The following is a 17,552-nucleotide window of genomic DNA, read 5'->3' as shown; positions in this document are numbered from 1 at the left end:
AAACGATGGACAAGTTTGGCAAGCGCCTTTATCAAAACGCAATGCTGGCCAATAGGGCGAACAATTACACATTTCATTTCTCTTTTTACATGAAACATCTAGTCCAACAACTGTCCGCCCTTCAAAAATACATTCCGGAACGCAAAGTTCCGCTCTTCCAGCAGCAAATTTCCGGCCTCCTTCAACTGCGGAAATTTATGGTGCACTCTATGATTCCTTTGAGCTGACCTCCCGTGCATCTGCCATGGCCGTTGCCATGCGCCGCCTGGCCTGGTTGAGGGTATCTGATTTGGACAACCACCAAGACCGCCTAGCCAACGCTCCCTGTCTTGGGGATGAACTTTTTGGTGAGTCCTTAGATTCAACCACCCAGAAGCTCTCTGCCCATGAGACCAGATGGGACACCCTTGATAAACCTAAGAAAAAGGTTCCTCCTGCTCGCCCTTACAGACCACAGTCCTCGTACCAGCGCAGGTTCTCTGCCAGACCCCTCAATCCGCCTTCTCAGCAACCTCGGCGGCCCCGTCAACAACATCAGCACACTCAGGCTCGCTCTCAGTCTAATCAACCTGCCAAGCCTCTCCCTCCTTCGAAACCCTCTCAGCCCTTTTGACTCCTCTCTCCAGGGCATAGCCAGTCTTCCTCCCTCGTTGCCTCTTCCTCAACCAATCGGAGGATATCTCCAAATCTTCCTCAGCCGTTGGGAGGTCATCACATCAGACCAATGGGTCCTCAACATCATCCGCCACGGCTACTCTCTCAACTTCCAGACTCTTCCACCAGACAATCCTCCCGTAGAGTCTGCTTCTCACTCCTCCCAAACCCCCCTCCTCCTGAGGGAGGTCCAATCCCTCCTTCTTCTCAATGCCATCGAAGAGGTGCCTCCGGCCCAAAGGGGTCAGGGATTCTACTCCCGCTACTTCCTGGTTCCCAAGAAGACAGGAGACCTTCGTCCAATCCTCGATCTCAGGGACCTCAACAAGTGTCTGGTCAAGGAGAAGTTCAGAATGCTCTCCCTTGCCACGCTGTACCCTCTTCTCTCTCAACACGACTGGCTATGTTCCCTGGACCTCAAAGAGGCCTACACTCACATCCCAATCAATCCGACTTCACGTCGCTACCTACGGTTTCAGGTACAGCACCGTCACTATCAGTACAAAGTGCTACCTTTTGGCCTCGCTTCATCGCCCAGGGTGTTCACCAGGTGCCTTATTGTGGTGGCGGCCTTCCTCAGGTCTCACAACCTCCAGGTGTTCCCCTACTTGGACGATTGGTTGGTGAAAGCACCTACGTCGCCACTTGTGCTACAAGCCACTCATCACACCATCTCTCTCCTCCATCTCCTGGGGTTCGAGATCAACTACCCCAAGTCGCATCTGCTTCCTACACAGCGCCTTCAGTTCATTGGAGCAGTTCTCGACACCACACTAATGAGGGCATTTCTCCCCTCCGATCGTCAACGGACCCTGCTCCACCTCTGTCGTCAGGTGCTCCTTCATCACTCCATTCCTGCCCAACAGATGATGGTCCTCCTGGGCCACATGGCCTCGACGGTCCATGTGCTTCCTCTGGCGCGACTCCACCTCAGGACACCTCAATGGACTCTTGCCAACCAATGGTCACAGACCACGGATCTTCTTTCTCATCCCATCTCTGTGACATCGTCTCTTCAGCAATCTCTTCAATGGTGGTTGAACTCCTCAAATCTTTCCAGGGGTCTACTCTTTCATCTACCCCCTCACTCCATGATCGTAACCATGGATGCCTCCCCCTATGCGTGGGGAGCTCACCTAGGAGATCTACGCACCCAGGGACTCTGGACCCCTCAGGAGCGTCAACATCACATCAATTTCCTGGAACTCAGAGCCATGTTCTATGCTCTCAAAGCCTTCCAGCACCTTCTCTGCCCTCAGGTTCTTCTCCTGTGCACAGACAATCAAGTCGCCATGTACTACATAAACAAGCAAGGCGGCACCGGATCTCGCCTCCTTTATCAGGAGGCTCTCCGCATCTGGACCTGGGCCACGGCCCGCAATCTCTTCCTCAAGGCTATCTATATCCAGGGCGAACAGGACTCCCTGACCAACAATCTCAGCCGCATCCTTCAACCTCACGAGTGGACTCTGGACCCTTCAACACTCCACTCCATCTTTGCTCGCTGGGGCACTCCGCAGGTGGACCTCTTTGCAGCACCTCACAACCATCAGCTGCCCCAGTTCTGTTCCAGACTCTTCTCTCCTCATCGTCTGACCCCAGATGCATTCCTGCTCGACTGGACGGATCGGTTCATCTATGCCTTTCCTCCACCACCTCTGATGTTGCGGACGTTATCCAAACTCCGCAGGGACAGGGCCACCATGATTCTCATCGCTCCTCGGTGGCCTCGCCAACACTGGTTCTCCCTCCTGCTTCAGCTCAGCTCCAGGGAACCCATTCCTCTTCCTGTGTTTCCTACTCTACTTACGCAGCAACGTCAATCTCTACTGCATCCCAATCTGTCTTCGCTCCACCTGACAGCTTGGCTTCTCTCGGGCTAACCTCTCCAGAGAATCTGTCGCAGCCTGTCCGTCGCATTTTGGATGCCTCCAGGAAACCGGCCACCCTCCAATGTTACCATCAGAAGTGGACCAGGTTCTCCTCTTGGTGTCTACTGCATCATCACGATCCCACCTCATTAGCGGTGGAAACTGTACTGGACTATTTGCTCTCTCTGTCCGACGCTGGCCTCAAGTCTACCTCAATCAGAGTCCACCTCAGTGCCATCACTGCGTTTCATGAGCCTATCCTCGGAAAACCTCTAACGGCTCATCCACTGGTTTCCCGGTTCATGAGAGGCCTCTTCAATGTCAAACCACCTCTGAAGCCTCCTCCTGTCGTCTGGGACCTGAATGTGGTTTTATCAGCCCTCATGAAACCCCCTTTTGAGCCTCTTGCCACAACTTTGCTCAAACTTCTAACTTGGAAGGTGCTTTTCCTCATTGCCATCACCTCTGCCAGGAGGGTTAGTGAGATGCATGCACTGGTCACCGATCCACCGTTCACTGTTTTTCACCATGACAAGGTGGTTCTGCGTACCCATCCTAAATTCCTTCCCAAGGTGGTCTCGGCTTTTCACCTCAACCAGTCCATTGTGTTGCCTGTCTTTTTCCCTAAACCCCATTCTCATCCTGGGGAACAGGCGTTGCACACGCTGGATTGTAAGCGTGCCCTTGCATACTACCTTGACCTTACCAGGGCTCACCGCTCGTCCCCTCAGCTCTTTCTGACCTTCGATCCTAACCGTCTGGGTCGTCCTGTCTCTAAACGGACGCTTTCCAACTGGCTTGCTGCCTGTATTGCGTTCTGTTATGCTCGGGCCGGTCTCTCACTGGAAGGTGCTGTCACGGCCCACAGGGTCAGAGCTATGGCTGCTTCTGTGGCTTTCCTCCGTTCCACGCCCATCGAGGAAATCTGCAAGGCTGCCACTTGGTCCTCAGTTCACACGTTCACTACTCACTACTGTCTGGATGCCTTCTCCAGACGGGATGGACACTTCGGCCAATCTGTGTTACAAAATTTATTTTCCTAATGGCCAACCATCCCTCCTCCCTCTCTGTTAGCTTGGAGGTCACCCATGCGTAAAGAATATGCTGCCTGTTTGTCCTGGGATAAAGCACAGTTACTTACCGTAACAGGTGTTATCGAGGGACAGCAGGCAGATATTCTTACGTCCCACCCTCCTCCCCGGGTTGGCTTCTTAGCTGGCTTATCTTAACTGGGGACCACGCACTCCTCCGTCGGGCGGGAAGGCACTTGCGCATGCGCGGTGCGGCCAACTAGAACTTTCTAGTTAAAAAGGTCCGTACCGGGGCTCCGTCGGTGACGTCACCCATGCGTAAAGAATATCTGCCTGCTGTCCCTGGATAACACCTGTTACGGTAAGTAACTGTGCTGTATGGTCCAGAAATTTCTTACTTTTACAGCCCTGTACTGACGGGAAGGTGAATAGGGCATGAGACTTGCTATTATTTTTATACAATGCTAGAGAGAATCTATTAACCATATAAGACGGAACGGTACCCATACATAACCTTATAGCAAAAGCAACCCAACTTAAACAAAACTCGAGCCTCTATTGGCAGCCAATGCAATTCTCAATAAAACGGAATCAGGGAGTGGTGCCAGACCAGGCAGGAACACAAACAGCACGCGTCTGCCTTCTGCGCTGCTCTGCCCGAACAGAAGACCAGCCATCCAGCGAAGGAGACAGGCAGGAGCGTGGAAAGCTTCAACAGACTTTAAAAAAAGGTACCGAGGGGTGCCTGTGCTGCCTGGGGGGGGGGGGGGGGTGCCTACCTTTCTATGGGTTTTTTGCTCTGTAAGAAACTGTCCTGGCCTACCACTAGGCCACCGGAGGGGCTACAGGGCAGGGCGGTGGAAATTTTTTTTCTTGGGTTTTCCTCCTCTTATGGAGTATAGACAACCAAATTGCCAACCTTCTGATAACGATCACAGATTCCAAATTTTCAGAAAAGAAATAAAGACTATACGTTTCAAAAAATCCCTGAAAAAGTCCTAACCTCTCAAGCTTCCTTCTTTCATCCCTCTAACCCCCCGAACCTCCATATCAACCTGCTCTTTTTTTCCCCCAAAAAGGACCAGAAATATTTTTGTAAAACACCCTCTTTAACTCTTTTGTAATCCGCCTTGAACAGCAAGGTAATGGCGGAATAGAAATCCCTAATGTAATGTAATATCTCGTCATACCTTTCAGTTCAAGACAGTTTACAACAAAAGAGGCTGCAGGAGTAAACAGGCTTGTAACATAATTATATGGTGTCATTGAGAGTATTTTGACTTCCTGGACCATGGAATGATTTTCCAAGGGCTTCTAAGCAGGGATGGTATGCATCTACCAAAGAAAGGAAGAAGTATCTTCAGCAGCAGGTTAATTATTGTAAAAGTGCAACAGAAATTTATTTATAGATGTGTTTGTATAAAATCTTAACTACATAATGTTAATTGCAGATAAATATTACTAATCAGATAGAAAAAGAAATTTAGTGTGTGTTTGTATTTGCAGGTAGTGATAATGATACTACTAGGATCACGTTTATACCCTTATCAATGAACTTATCTGATTCACTCAAAAGTGAGGCAGATCTACAGATACCCTTGACTGCTCAAGCCTTGATTAGTTCTCCAAAACAAAGTTATGTCAGCAAAGCACAAGAAATGTATTCAGTATTGGGGAGCAAGCCGAAGAAAACTGGTTCCCTAGCACTGTTCTTCAGGAAGGTGAGCATTTAAATGCCAAACACTCTCTTTGTCCAAGGTTGGTAGATGGTTTAAAATAACTTCATCTTATCTAGAAGACTAATTTGGTTATCTATCAGTGAAAATATACAGCTATTGTAATTTGTAGCTTTAAAAATGTCTTTTTCTGATTTAATTGAAGCTCTAAATTGCTAATAAAAAGCATATTTTTATCTTTTTGTTTTGCACCAGTTAGGGATGTAGTCTTATAAGGTAGGAGTAAAGCATTGTCCATGAAGGTCTGAGCCTTTGTTTCCGGTGTGAGGTGAATTATATTTCGAAACAACAATGGGAGGAAAAACTAGGGATGTTGATGACTGACAACTATAAAATATGGTTACAAGAATATATAGGTTTTTTTTCTGAGGTGGAGAAAAGCAAGTGTTATAGTATGAAGTTAAAGCATTCTTTAAATAGACTAAAATAATTATTTCTTTAATTAATTAATTAGTTTGTTTTCTATCTCGTCCTCCCCAAAGAGCCCAGGATGGTTTACAGGTCAACAAACACAATATACAGTTAACAGTTTACAATTTGCCATAGTTAACAGTACAAGTTTTTTTCCTAACTAGACACATACTAGGGATCTAATACCAATTTTGAGACACTGTTTCTTTGGTGCAAGGTAAAAAGAGATTATGTCTTTACCTTGATAATATCTTTTCCAGTAGATAGGTGTGTCATTTTGGACAAGAGGGTTATCTCCTCATGGCTGGAAGCCATATGCAGAAGGAATCCACTCTGGATGTTTTCTGTGATCTTACTTCACTGGGAGCTCTACTGCCACCTGCAGTTAGTACAAAAGCAAACAAGAGTTGAGGACAAAAATGGGAAATTTCCCAAACAAATCAACTGTTCTGCTCAAACATGCTAACACTTGAACACCCAATGAGCAAGTAACAACCAACAGAGGCATCAGAGGAGCTCATAGAAACATAGAAGATGACGGCAGAAAAGGGCTACAGCCCATCAAGTCTGCCCACTCTGCTTACCCACCCCCTGTCTATGCCCTAATGACCCAATTTTCTTATCTTGACCTTCGTAGGGATCCCACATGGGTATCCCATTTATTCTTAAAGACTGGCACGCTGTCTGCCTCGATCACCTGCACTGGAAGCTTGTTCCAATGATCAACCATTCTCTTTGTGAAGAAATACTTTTGGTGTCGCCATGAAATTTTCCGCCCCTGAGTTTGAGCGGGTGCCCTCTTGTGGCCGAGGGTCCCTTGAGAAAGAAAATATCATCTTCCACTTCGACACGTCCCGTGAGGTACTTAAATGTTTCGATCATGTCTCCCCTCTCCCTACGTTCCTCGAGAGTGTAGAGCTGCAATTTGTTCAGTCTCTCTTCATACGAGAGACCCTTGAGATCATCCTGGTGGCCGTCCGCTGAACCGATTCAATTCTGCGCACATCTTTACTGTAATGTGGCCTCCAGAATTGCACACAGTACTCCAGATGAGGTCTCACCATGGCCCTGTACAACGGCATTATGACTTCAGGCTTTCGGCTGACGAAACTTCTATTGATACAACCCAATATCTGCCTTGCCTTAGATGAAGCCTTCTCCACTTGATTGGCAGTTTTCATGTCTGCACTGATGATTACTCCTAAATCTCGTTCTGCTGAAGTCCTAGTTAAAGTTTCTCCGTTCAAGAAGTATGTCCTGCATGGATTTCCGCTTCCGAGGTGCATGACCTTACATTTCTTAGCATTGAAGCCTAGCTGCCAGGTTGAGGACCAACTTTCCAATGTAAGCAGGTCCTGCGCCATATAATTCTGTAAACTACATTCACTTACTATATTACATAGTTTGGCGTCATCGGCGAATAGTGTTATTTTACCTTGAAGCCCTTGAGTCAGATCCCCTATGAATATGTTGAAAAGGAGTGGACCCAGGACTGAGCCCTGCGGCACTTCACTGGTCACCTCCGATGTTTTAGAGAGGGTACCATTAACCACCACCCTCTGAAGTCTGCCACTCAGCCAATCATTGACCCATGCAGTTAGTGTCTTTCCTAACCCCATCGATTCCAGGTAGGTAATATAAACATATTCTAAAGAAATCTTCAGGGCCCAAAGGGCTGACTGGCATCCAAGATACATACTTGGAGAAGAATATTTGTTGTTTACCTGAAATTACATCACTTTCTTTTCCAGACATCAATAAAAAAGATTTGACATTGATATGTGAATGTTTCTTAAGAAAGAACTGAATATTTCATGGGGTGACCTAAGTTTTTCACATGATTGTGTGTCCCATGAGGATCTTCATTGTAAAACAAATGGAAGAGCTCTAAGAGAATAGTTGTGATGACACAAATAATAGTGCTCTAAATGAATAAATGTGAAATTTGAATACAAAAAGTGCTAAATAAGGATGCAAGAGGTGCTGAATTGGAAGTGAGATCCAAGCTATTCATGTCGTAATTGTGTTCCTCTTTGGAGAAACAGGTGTGGATGAAAATAATGATTCTAAAAATGGGTGGTGAGCAAAATAGAATACAGAACAGGTAGAATTCAAAATGGGATAATTATGAATAATGAAGGTACTAAAAATACATACCTGAGATATGAAGGTACGAGGTTGGAAGATACAGATGTTGATACTAACAAAGTCAACTCGGACCTTAAATCGAGCAGTGAACGAAAATAAATAGATTGTCAACTGGTGAACAAATCAATTAAACTAAATCAACTATTTAAAATCTCCAACAAGTGAACTATCATTAGTATAACTATCATGAAGGGTATTGAAATATGATCCTATAATGTTACATAAAAGAAACCATTTACCCAACCTTTAAAATGGAGAACCACAAGCATTAAAAGGTTCAAAACGCTATGCTTATTGAAAAAAACATAATGGGCCAAACAATGAGCTTGAATTTTTAACGGCCCAACAAAAACATCATGATGATTAAAATACTAAAAGACAAACCTTACGTGGTATGCTAATAGTGTTTTGTGGCCAGAGAATAAACTTTAATTTTTAACGCCCAGCTGAAACGTAATTACAATAAAAATAAAAGTAAAGATAAAAATCAAGAATACATAATATAACCCACCTACTAGACCACTAAGCTTAGCAGAATTAAAATTAAAATCTCAGATAGATGTTGGAAAGAAAAAAAAAAGGAAAAGAATTTACAAAGATCTGCTATCAATGCAAGGAGTGCTGTCAGACAGCCGCAGTAGTGAAAAAGAATGCCACGGTAAACCAGGATTAAAAAGCACCAAATGATGACATTATCTAGTAGCTGAACAGTAGTAGGCTGATGACTTGTGAAAAAAGAAGGAAAGAAGAAATGCCGACAGTAAGGTAATTGGCCAAAGAATACAAAGAGTAAAAAAAATATTAAAAGTAAAACTAATCGAGTGAAATTTCAAAGAATGAAATGAATTGAATAATAAACATGCATTGCAAGTTCAAATGGACTGACACAGAGAATAAGCAGAGAGAATCTAGGACAGATGACGTAAACAAAACAACGCTGGCACAATAAAGGTGGTGAGAAAGAACTACTGTAAATAGTAAGAACATAAGAATAGTCAAATAAAAACTGATGTGTGGTGAGAGATGTAATTAAAGTATAATTAGAAAATGGAATATGGGGATTTGATCAGAAATTAAAAGGTTGTGAAGGGAAAGTGAAATGGGCATGTGTGAAGTGAAATGAAAACTAGGACAGGGCTTGCATTGAATAGGCCATGGAATTAAGTGCCCAATTGGGTGTTTCTTTCAAACATCCTGGTGGGTTTATTTTATAGCCTCTTCACCCTCTTTGCCTTCTCCTAACCACACTGGCGCTGTGGTGTAAACAAAATAAACAAACAAAAAAGTCTTTTCCTCTCTCTGTTAAATCCTAGCTCACGTTTGCGGTCTAACACCAGCTCTGGCAGGATACACGTTTCAAATCTGACATTTTGGAATCACAAAACAGAAAATAAAATTAGTTTTTCTACCTTTTGTTGTCTGATCATTATTGTTGTTCAAATCTTGTTGGTCCCAGGCTCTGGTTGTCTTCCGATAACTTGCTTGCCAGGATCTCCTTCTTTCTTCTTTCTCCATGCTAACCATCCATCTGCCATCGCCGTCCTCCCCTTCCGTTTCCCTTCCCTCCCCCGGAGGTCTGGCATCTTTTTTTTCGTCTCCATCCACAGATCCACCTATTCTTAACTACCCTTTCATCCAGCATCTCTCCCTCCTTCCCCACCACCCCAGGGTCCACCATCTCTCCCTTTCTTTTCCCAACTACCCTCCTATCCAGTATCTCTATCCCCCCTCCACACCATCCCTTGTGTCCAATTTCTCTCCCTTTCTGTTCCTTCCCTCTCTAAATCCCATTGTCCATCATCTCTCTCCCTCTCCTCTATTTTTAGACCCATTATTTCTTCCCCCCCAAAGTCCGGCATATGCACATCTCTTTGAAACCCCCCTTCCCTCCCTCTGTGTACTTCTACACCAGGGCCCCCCCCCTCCCCTGAAGGTCTGTCCCTCCTGAAGGCCTGCCCCCCCCAATGAAGGCCTGTCCCCCCTTTAAAGGCTTGTCCCCCCTGAAGGCCTATGTCACCATTCCTGGCCTGTCCCCCCTTTGAAGGTCTGTCCCCCCCCTTAAAGGCCTGTCCCCCCCTTGAAGGCCTGCACCCTCCCCCCCGGTGTCCGGTTCCCCCCTGGCCTCCCGCTTTTCCCCTGGCCTCCCCATACCGTTTACCTTATAGGTGAAGCCTGCAGAGCAGATCGCGGAACTAGCGTCTTTGCAAACTGCTTTGAGCTATTTCCTCTGCTGTGGTCCCGCCCCTCCTCTGACGTCAGAGGCAGGATCGCAGCGGAGGAAACAGCCTCGAAGCAGTTTGCAAAGGCATTAGTACCGCGATCTGCTCTGCAGGCTTCACCTATAAGGTAAACGGTGCGGGGAGGCCAGGGGAGAAGCGGGAGGCCAGGAGGGAACCGGACGCCGGGGGGAGGGAAACCGATAGCAGCACTTCCCAACTGACCCTCCCTCCTCGCCCTCTAAAGCAGGTGCGGCAGCGGTCGGCCAGCAAGAGCAGCGCTGCCACTCCTGCTTTAGGGGGCGAGGGGAGAGGGTCCGAATCGGGAAGCCGATTTTTTGGTGTTTTAAATCGATTTGAATCGATTCACCTGAAGTGAATCGGTGAACCTATTTGAATCGTAAATCGGGCAGCACTAGTGTTGGCAGCTTAGCTTCAAGGGTTATGGGATGTGAACCTAGTCCTTGTATTCAATGTAGTCTAGTGTTTTTGGTTTTTTCACTTAGAATTTATTTGGCTAGAAATTGAGCCAAGGATTAGACTATTATCTTGTGATTTTGGAGGTAAGCTGGCAACTATACTTTAGTGACAGTATTTTGTTCTATCTTTCCTTGCAGGTATATCATTTGGCAAGTGTCCGCCTGCGGGATTTATGTTTGAAGTTAGATGTTTCCAATGAGCTGCGAAGGAAGATATGGACATGTTTTGAATACACATTAATTCACTGTACAGAACTAATGAAAGATCGACACCTGGATCAGCTCCTCCTGTGTGCATTTTACATCATGGCCAAGGTATATCTTCTGGTTTAGAAAGTATATCAATAAATTACATCCTGCTTGTCAATAGAGATAATCAGCCACATAAGAGGATGACATTATATGACAGTGCCAGACCAGACGAGCTCTCCCGAATTGCAGAGCTGTTGTAAAGTTCTGACCATGCATGATACTTCCTGTATGCAACAGGTTCCTCAGCTTAGTTTTTTTCACTCTGTCTTACATCATGTTAGTGTTTTCTTCATTTATCTTTAATTTAGAAAAGCATTCTATTATTTCTTTTTCAGCATTGGCTCTTAATTCAGGGTAAGCCAAGATTATCCCAGGACAAGCAGGCAGGTATTCTCACTAGTGGGTGATGTCATCCGACAGAGCCCCGATACGGACATCTTGCAAGCATGTCTTGCTTGAAGAAACTCAGAAGTTTCGAGATGCCCGCACCGCGCATGCGCCAGTGCCTTCCCGCCCGATGCTCCGGGCGTGTCTCCTCAGTTCTTTTTCTTCCGCGGAGCTGAGAAGTCTATTTTCAATTTGCGCCCATTGAATATCTTTTTTGCCTTCTTTTTGCCGCGGGTTGAGTTCTTTTGGGCTCTCCTGTGCGTTTATTTCTTTCTTTGATTTCTTTTTTCAAAAAAAAAAAAATTTTCCTTCCGACTCCGGGTCGGCCGCGTAGCTGAGGCCCCGCGCCTTCGAGTGCTTCCATTCGGCCTGTCTTCGTCTCCCAGAGTCTTCACGAAGTGTCTGGTGGTGGTGGCCGCAGCACTCAGGAACCAGGGTCTTCAGGTATTCCCCTACCTCGACGACTGGCTGATCAAGGCTCCCTCGGCCTCGGGGGTCCTCTCGGCGACCCTGTCCACGGTTCTGTTCCTGCAGAGTTCGGGATTCGAGATCAACTTCCCCAAGTCTCATCTACAGCCGACCCAGTCTCTGCCCTTCATCGGGGCTGTCCTGGATACCATTCGTCTCAGAGCATTCCTTCCTTCTCAGCGCATGGATGCTCTTCTTCATCTCCGCCAGTCTGTGTCTTCTCGCCAGACCATCTTGGCGAGACACATGATGGTCCTCCTGGGCCACATGGCCTCTACAGTTCATGTGACGCCGTTTGCCAGACTCCACCTCAGGATTCCTCAGTGGACCCTGGCATCTCAGTGGACTCAGGTGTCGGATCCGTTGTCTCGACACATCACAGTCACTCCTGCTCTTCGGCAGTCTCTGCTCTGGTGGATGACCTCTTCGAATCTATCCAGAGGTTTGCTGTTTCATTCTCCTCCCCACCAGAAGGTTCTCACAACCGATTCCTCGACCTATGCCTGGGGAGCGCATCTGGATGGGCTCCACACTCAGGGATTCTGGACCTGTGCGGACCGACTCCATCAAATCAATCTTCTGGAGCTCAGAGCCATCTTTAATGCTCTTCAAACTTTTCAACATCTGCTGCACGACATGGTGGTCCTCATTCGCACCGACAATCAGGTCGCCATGTATTATGTAAAAAAGCAAGGGGGCACGGGCTCGGCCTCCCTCTGCCAGGAAGCTCTCAGAGTCTGGGATTGGGTGGTTCGCCACAACACCTTCCTCAAAGCTGTCTACATTCAAGGGAAGGACAATGTCTTGGCGGACAAGCTGAGTCGGCTTCTCCAGCCTCACGAATGGACCCTCCATTCCAGGCCCCTTCATCAGATCTTTGCTCAGTGGGGAACGCCTCAGATAGACCTCTTTGCGGCTCCCCACAACTTCAAACTGCCTCTTTTTTGCTCCAGGATCTACACTCCTCATCGTCTCGAGGCAGATGCCTTTCTACTGGATTGGGGGAATCGCTTCCTGTATGCGTTCCCCCCATTTCCTCTCATTCAAAAGACTCTGGTCAAGTTGAGATCGGACCATGCCACCATGATTCTGATTGCTCCTCGGTGGCCCAGACAACCTTGGTTCTCCCTTCTACTTCAACTCAGCAGCAGGGAGCCGGTCCTTCTTCCAGTGTTTCCTTCACTGCTTACTCAACATCAAGGTTCACTGCTTCATCCCAACCTGCAGTCTCTCCACCTGACAGCTTGGTTCCTCTCAATGTAACCCCTCACCAGTTTTCCCAGGCGGTGAGGGAGGTCTTGGAAGCTTCTAGAAAGCCTGCTACTCGTCAATGCTACTCCCAGAAGTGGTCTAGATTTTCTTCTTGGTGTGTTTCCAATTCTAAGGAGCCTCAACGAGCCTCTCTTTCCTCTGTATTGGACTATCTTCTACACCTGTCTCAGTCTGGTCTCAAGTCAACATCTATACGAGTCCACCTGAGTGCTATTGCGGCTTTCCATCAGCCTCTACAAGGGAAACCTCTCTCTTCTCATCCTGTGGTTTCCAGATTTATGAAAGGACTTTTTCATGTTAATCCTCCTCTCAAACCGCCTCCAGTGGTTTGGGATCTAAATGTTGTTCTTTCTCAGCTTATGAAACCTCCTTTTGAGCCTCTGAGCAAGGCTCCCCGAAAGTTTCTCACTTGGAAAGTGGTTTTTCTGGTGGCCCTCACATCTGCTCGCAGGGTCAGTGAGCTTCAGGCCTTGGTGGCGGACCCACCTTTCACAGTATTCCATCATGACAAGGTGGTCCTCCGCACTCATCCGAAATTCCTGCCTAAAGTGGTCTCTGAATTTCATCTTAACCAATCCATTGTGCTTCCAGTGTTTTTTCCGAAGCCTCATTCTCATCCTGGAGAGTCAGCTCTACACACTCTAGACTGTAAACGTGCTTTGGCTTTCTACTTGGATCGCACCAAACCACACAGAACTGCTCCTCAACTTTTCGTCTCCTTTGATCCAAACAGGTTGGGACGACCTGTATTGAAGCGCACCATCTCCAATTGGATGGCGGCTTGTATCTCTTTCTGCTATGCCCAGGCTGGATTACCCCTTCCCTGTAAGGTCACAGCCCATAGGGTCAGAGCAATGGCAGCCTCTGTAGCCTTCCTCAGATCGACACCGATTGAGGAGATTTGTAAGGCTGCCACTTGGTCCTCGGTTCATACATTCACCTCTCATTATTGTCTGGATACTTTCTCCAGACGGGATGGACAGTTTGGCCAAACTGTGTTACAAAATTTGTTCTCCTAAGTTGCCAACTCTCCCTCCATCCCATTGAGGTTAGCTTGGAGGTCACCCACTAGTGAGAATACCTGCCTGCTTGTCCTGGGATAAAGCAATGTTACTTACCGTAACAGTTGTTATCCAGAGACAGCAGGCAGCTATTCTCACGTCCCACCCACCTCCCCTGGGTTGGCTTCTCAGGCTAGCTACCTGAACTGAGGAGACATGCCCGGAGCATCGGGCAGGAAGGCACTGGCGCATGCGCGGTGCGGGCATCTCAAAACTTCTGAGTTTCTTCAAGCAAGACATGCTTGCAAGATGTCCTTATCGGGGCTCTGTCGGATGACATCACCCACTAGTGAGAATACCTGCCTGCTGTCCCTGGATAACAACTGTTACGGTAAGTAACATTGCTTTCTGTGCCTGCTCTACCTCTGAACAGAGGATGGCAAACAATTCTTCTTAAATTACATTACTTTAGTGATTTCTATTCCGCCTTTACTTTGCGGTTCAAGGCGGATTAAATAAAGGATCTATCTGGCCATTTCAAGAGAAATTATAGAATAAATAGATTGGTTTGTAGAGATGAGGAGGTTCTTGTGGCGTTAGGTTGTTTTAGAGAGTAGAGATGCTTTAGGTTGGTTTCGATTGTTGGGTTTCAGGTTTTTAAAAAAATAGTATGGTTTTTATTTCTTTTCTAAATGTTCTGTAGTCTGGGGTCTTTATCAGCAAAGTAGAGAGTTGATGGTCTAATCTAGCTGCCTGTGTGGCCAGGAGGTCACCGTACAGTTTTTTCCGTTCAGATTAGGCGGTTGTTTAGGTATGTTGGGCTGATGCCGTCCATGGTTTTAAATAGAAGACAGTAGAACCTGAATTGTATTCTTGCTTGAATTGGTAGCCAGTGTGAATGGAGGAACGCCTCGGAGATGTGGTCATGATTCCTCAGTGAGTAGATGAGTCTCAGGGCTGTGTTCTGGACTGTTTGGAGTTGTTTAATCATGGTTGCGGGGCAGGGGAGATAGAGAATGTTGCAGTAGTCTAGGAGACTCAGCATTAGGGCCTGGACTAGGATCCGGAATTGTGTTTTGTTGAAGAATTTTCGCACTTGTCTTAAGTTTCTCATGATTGCGAAGGATTTCTGTATTATTTTATTGATTTGTGGTTGCATGGTACAGCTCCTGTCAATCGTCATTCCTAGTAGTTTTAGGGTGGGTTGCATGGGGAATGTGGTTGAGTTGATTACTAGGTTTGTTATGGATGGGGTCTTATCAATTTCTAGGAGAATGAATTTTGTTTTGTCTGAGTTTAGTTTCAGTTTATGGTCTTTCATCCAAGTTGTTATTGTTTCTAATGTTTTGTGTATAGTGTCTGTCGTGGAGGGTTTTGGTTGGTCAAAAGGGAGAAGAATGGTGATGTCTGTATAGCTATATGAGATTATGTTTGATTTATCTAGACAGGTGCCGAGGGATGTGATGTAGAGGTTGAAGAGTATGGGGGATAAAGGGGATCCCTGAGGTACTTCACAGGGATTAGACCAGAGTTCTGACTTTTCGTTGCTTGATTTTACTCTTTTACTCTGTAAGATCTGGTCTTTAAGAATCCTTAGAACCAAGCGTGTACTTTGTCTGTGATACCAATTGTATCCAGAATTTGTAGAAGAATGTTACGGTCTACCATAAGAACATAAGAACTAGTTGTATGAGGAGTATTTTATTTCCTGTACTGAGGTGTTGTCTAGCTGTGTCCAGGAGGGATCCTAGTAGTGTTTCATTGGTTCTGAAGCCAGATTGTGTATGGTGGAGAATGTTGTGGTCTTCTAGATAGTCATTGAGGAGTTTGGCTACTAGGCCTTCCATTATTTTGACATAAAGTGGTATTGATGCTATGGGTCTGTAGTTGGAAGGTTGATCCGTTGCTCCTTTAGGGTCTTTTAGGATAGGGGTAACGATGATTTCGCTGAGGTCTTGTGGGAAAAGGCCATCTGTGAGCATTGTTTGTGTCCATTGTAGGAGGAGAGAGCGGAATTTGATACTGGCGTTTTTTAGTAGATATGGAGGACTGGTTTAGGTCACAGGCTGCATGACTGTATTTTTTGTAGAGTTTGTTGAAGTGGGGAAGAGGAATTGAAGCAGTCCAGAGGAGGGCGACAAAAATGATAGGAGGTTTGCCCCAAAACACGTATGAAGAGAGACTGGAAGCCCTGAATATGTATACCCTAGAGCAGTGGTCTCAAACTCGTGGCCGCCAGGTACTATTTTGAGGTCCTCGGTATGTTTATCATAATCACAAAAGTAAAATAAAACAGTTTCTTGATCATATGTCTCTTTAGTTATAAATTACAATATTATTATTAAGACTTAGCCAAAAGGATAGATTTATAAACTATAAAGAGTTTTACCTCATGCAAAATTGTCATTTCTTTAATAAGATATTAACTATTTTTTCTGAGGCCCTCCAAGTACCTACAAATCCAAAATGTGGCCCTGCAAAGGGTTTGAGTTTGAGACCACTTTCCTAGAGGAAAGGAGGGACAGGGGAGATATGATTTCAAGTACTTGAAAGGTATTAATGTAGAACAAAATCTTTTCCAGAGACAGGAAAATGGTAAAACCAGAGGGCATAATTTGAGGCTGAGGGGTGGAAGACTCAAGAATAATGTAAGGAAATTCTTCTTTACGGAGAGGGTGGTGGATGCCTGGAATGCACTCCCGAGAGAGGTGGTGGTGAAGAAAACAGTGATGGAGTTCAAAAAAGCATGGGATGAACACAGAGGATCTAGAATCAGAAAATAATAGTAAATATTGAAGAACTAAGGCCAGTACTGGTCAGACTTGCACGGTCTGTGTCTGTATATGGCCGTTTGGTTGAGTATGGGCTGGAGAGGGCTTTGATGACTGGGATGGTGAAGATGGGCTGAAATGAGTTTTGACAAAGACTTCAGTAGTTGGAACATAAGCACAGTCCAGAAATAGCTAAGAAGAAGAAATAAAATTTAATTGAATCAGGTTGGGCAGACTGGATTGGCCATGCGGGTCTTTATCTGTCATCATCTACTATAAGACAAAATATTTTGGCTGTAGTAGAAATAGCTATGCTTCCCTCTCATACCTCAGTCTGCTCTCAGTCTCCAGCAGGTGTGGTAAGCTATTGCAGTCTTCCCTATTTAATGTAGGGCTGTTGCAGTTTGTGTAGTGGCTTTCTTGTCCCTGTCTGGTGCCGGACTGAGCTTGGGGGAACCCTGTTTGGGAGTCCGTCCAACCTCGGGAGTGTCACACTCGACAGGTCATGAGTTGAGTCCCTCCCCCCCCCTTCCTCTCCCTCCCCAGCTGTAAGCCTTGCCACCGATACCGGCAAGGCATATGGCTTAGAGAGCTTAGAAAATTCTGAGGCAGTGCCGGTCTGAAGAGATCCTTCAGGGCTTTGTTATTGCTTTTTTTCTTGTTAACTGGCATGTTTCTTACAGTTAGGTCGCGTATTGTGCAATGAGAAATTTTAAAGGGAAAAAGTGCTCATTGTGCTGCAGACATGAGGTCGATGCAGCCGGCCTGTGTCTGTGGTGTGCTGGCCACTGCAAAAGGGAATCCTCGTCGGCCTTGGGTGCTGGTGTCCAGAGGTCCCTTTTGCGAGTGCCTCAC

At 46.2% G+C, this 17,552-nt stretch overlaps 1 protein-coding gene across 4 annotated transcripts in view; it reads left to right on the top strand.

Annotated features, from left to right (window-relative positions):
* Positions 1–17,552, top strand: part of RBL1 (RB transcriptional corepressor like 1) — a 190,909-nt gene that overhangs the window by 144,053 nt on the left and 29,304 nt on the right. For all 4 annotated transcript variants that reach the window (XM_033963280.1, XM_033963282.1, XM_033963283.1 and 1 more), the window contains 2 exons: positions 5,063–5,277; positions 10,685–10,861. In XM_033963280.1, coding sequence (XP_033819171.1) covers positions 5,063–5,277; positions 10,685–10,861 — 392 coding nt within the window. The remainder of the gene's footprint in view (positions 1–5,062; positions 5,278–10,684; positions 10,862–17,552) is intronic.

Source organism: Geotrypetes seraphini, chromosome 11 (assembly GCF_902459505.1).
Source record: "Geotrypetes seraphini chromosome 11, aGeoSer1.1, whole genome shotgun sequence".
Lineage (NCBI taxonomy): Eukaryota > Metazoa > Chordata > Amphibia > Gymnophiona > Dermophiidae > Geotrypetes > Geotrypetes seraphini.
Note: the sequence above shows the minus strand (reverse complement) of the source record. Positions and strands in the feature narration are given on the sequence as shown.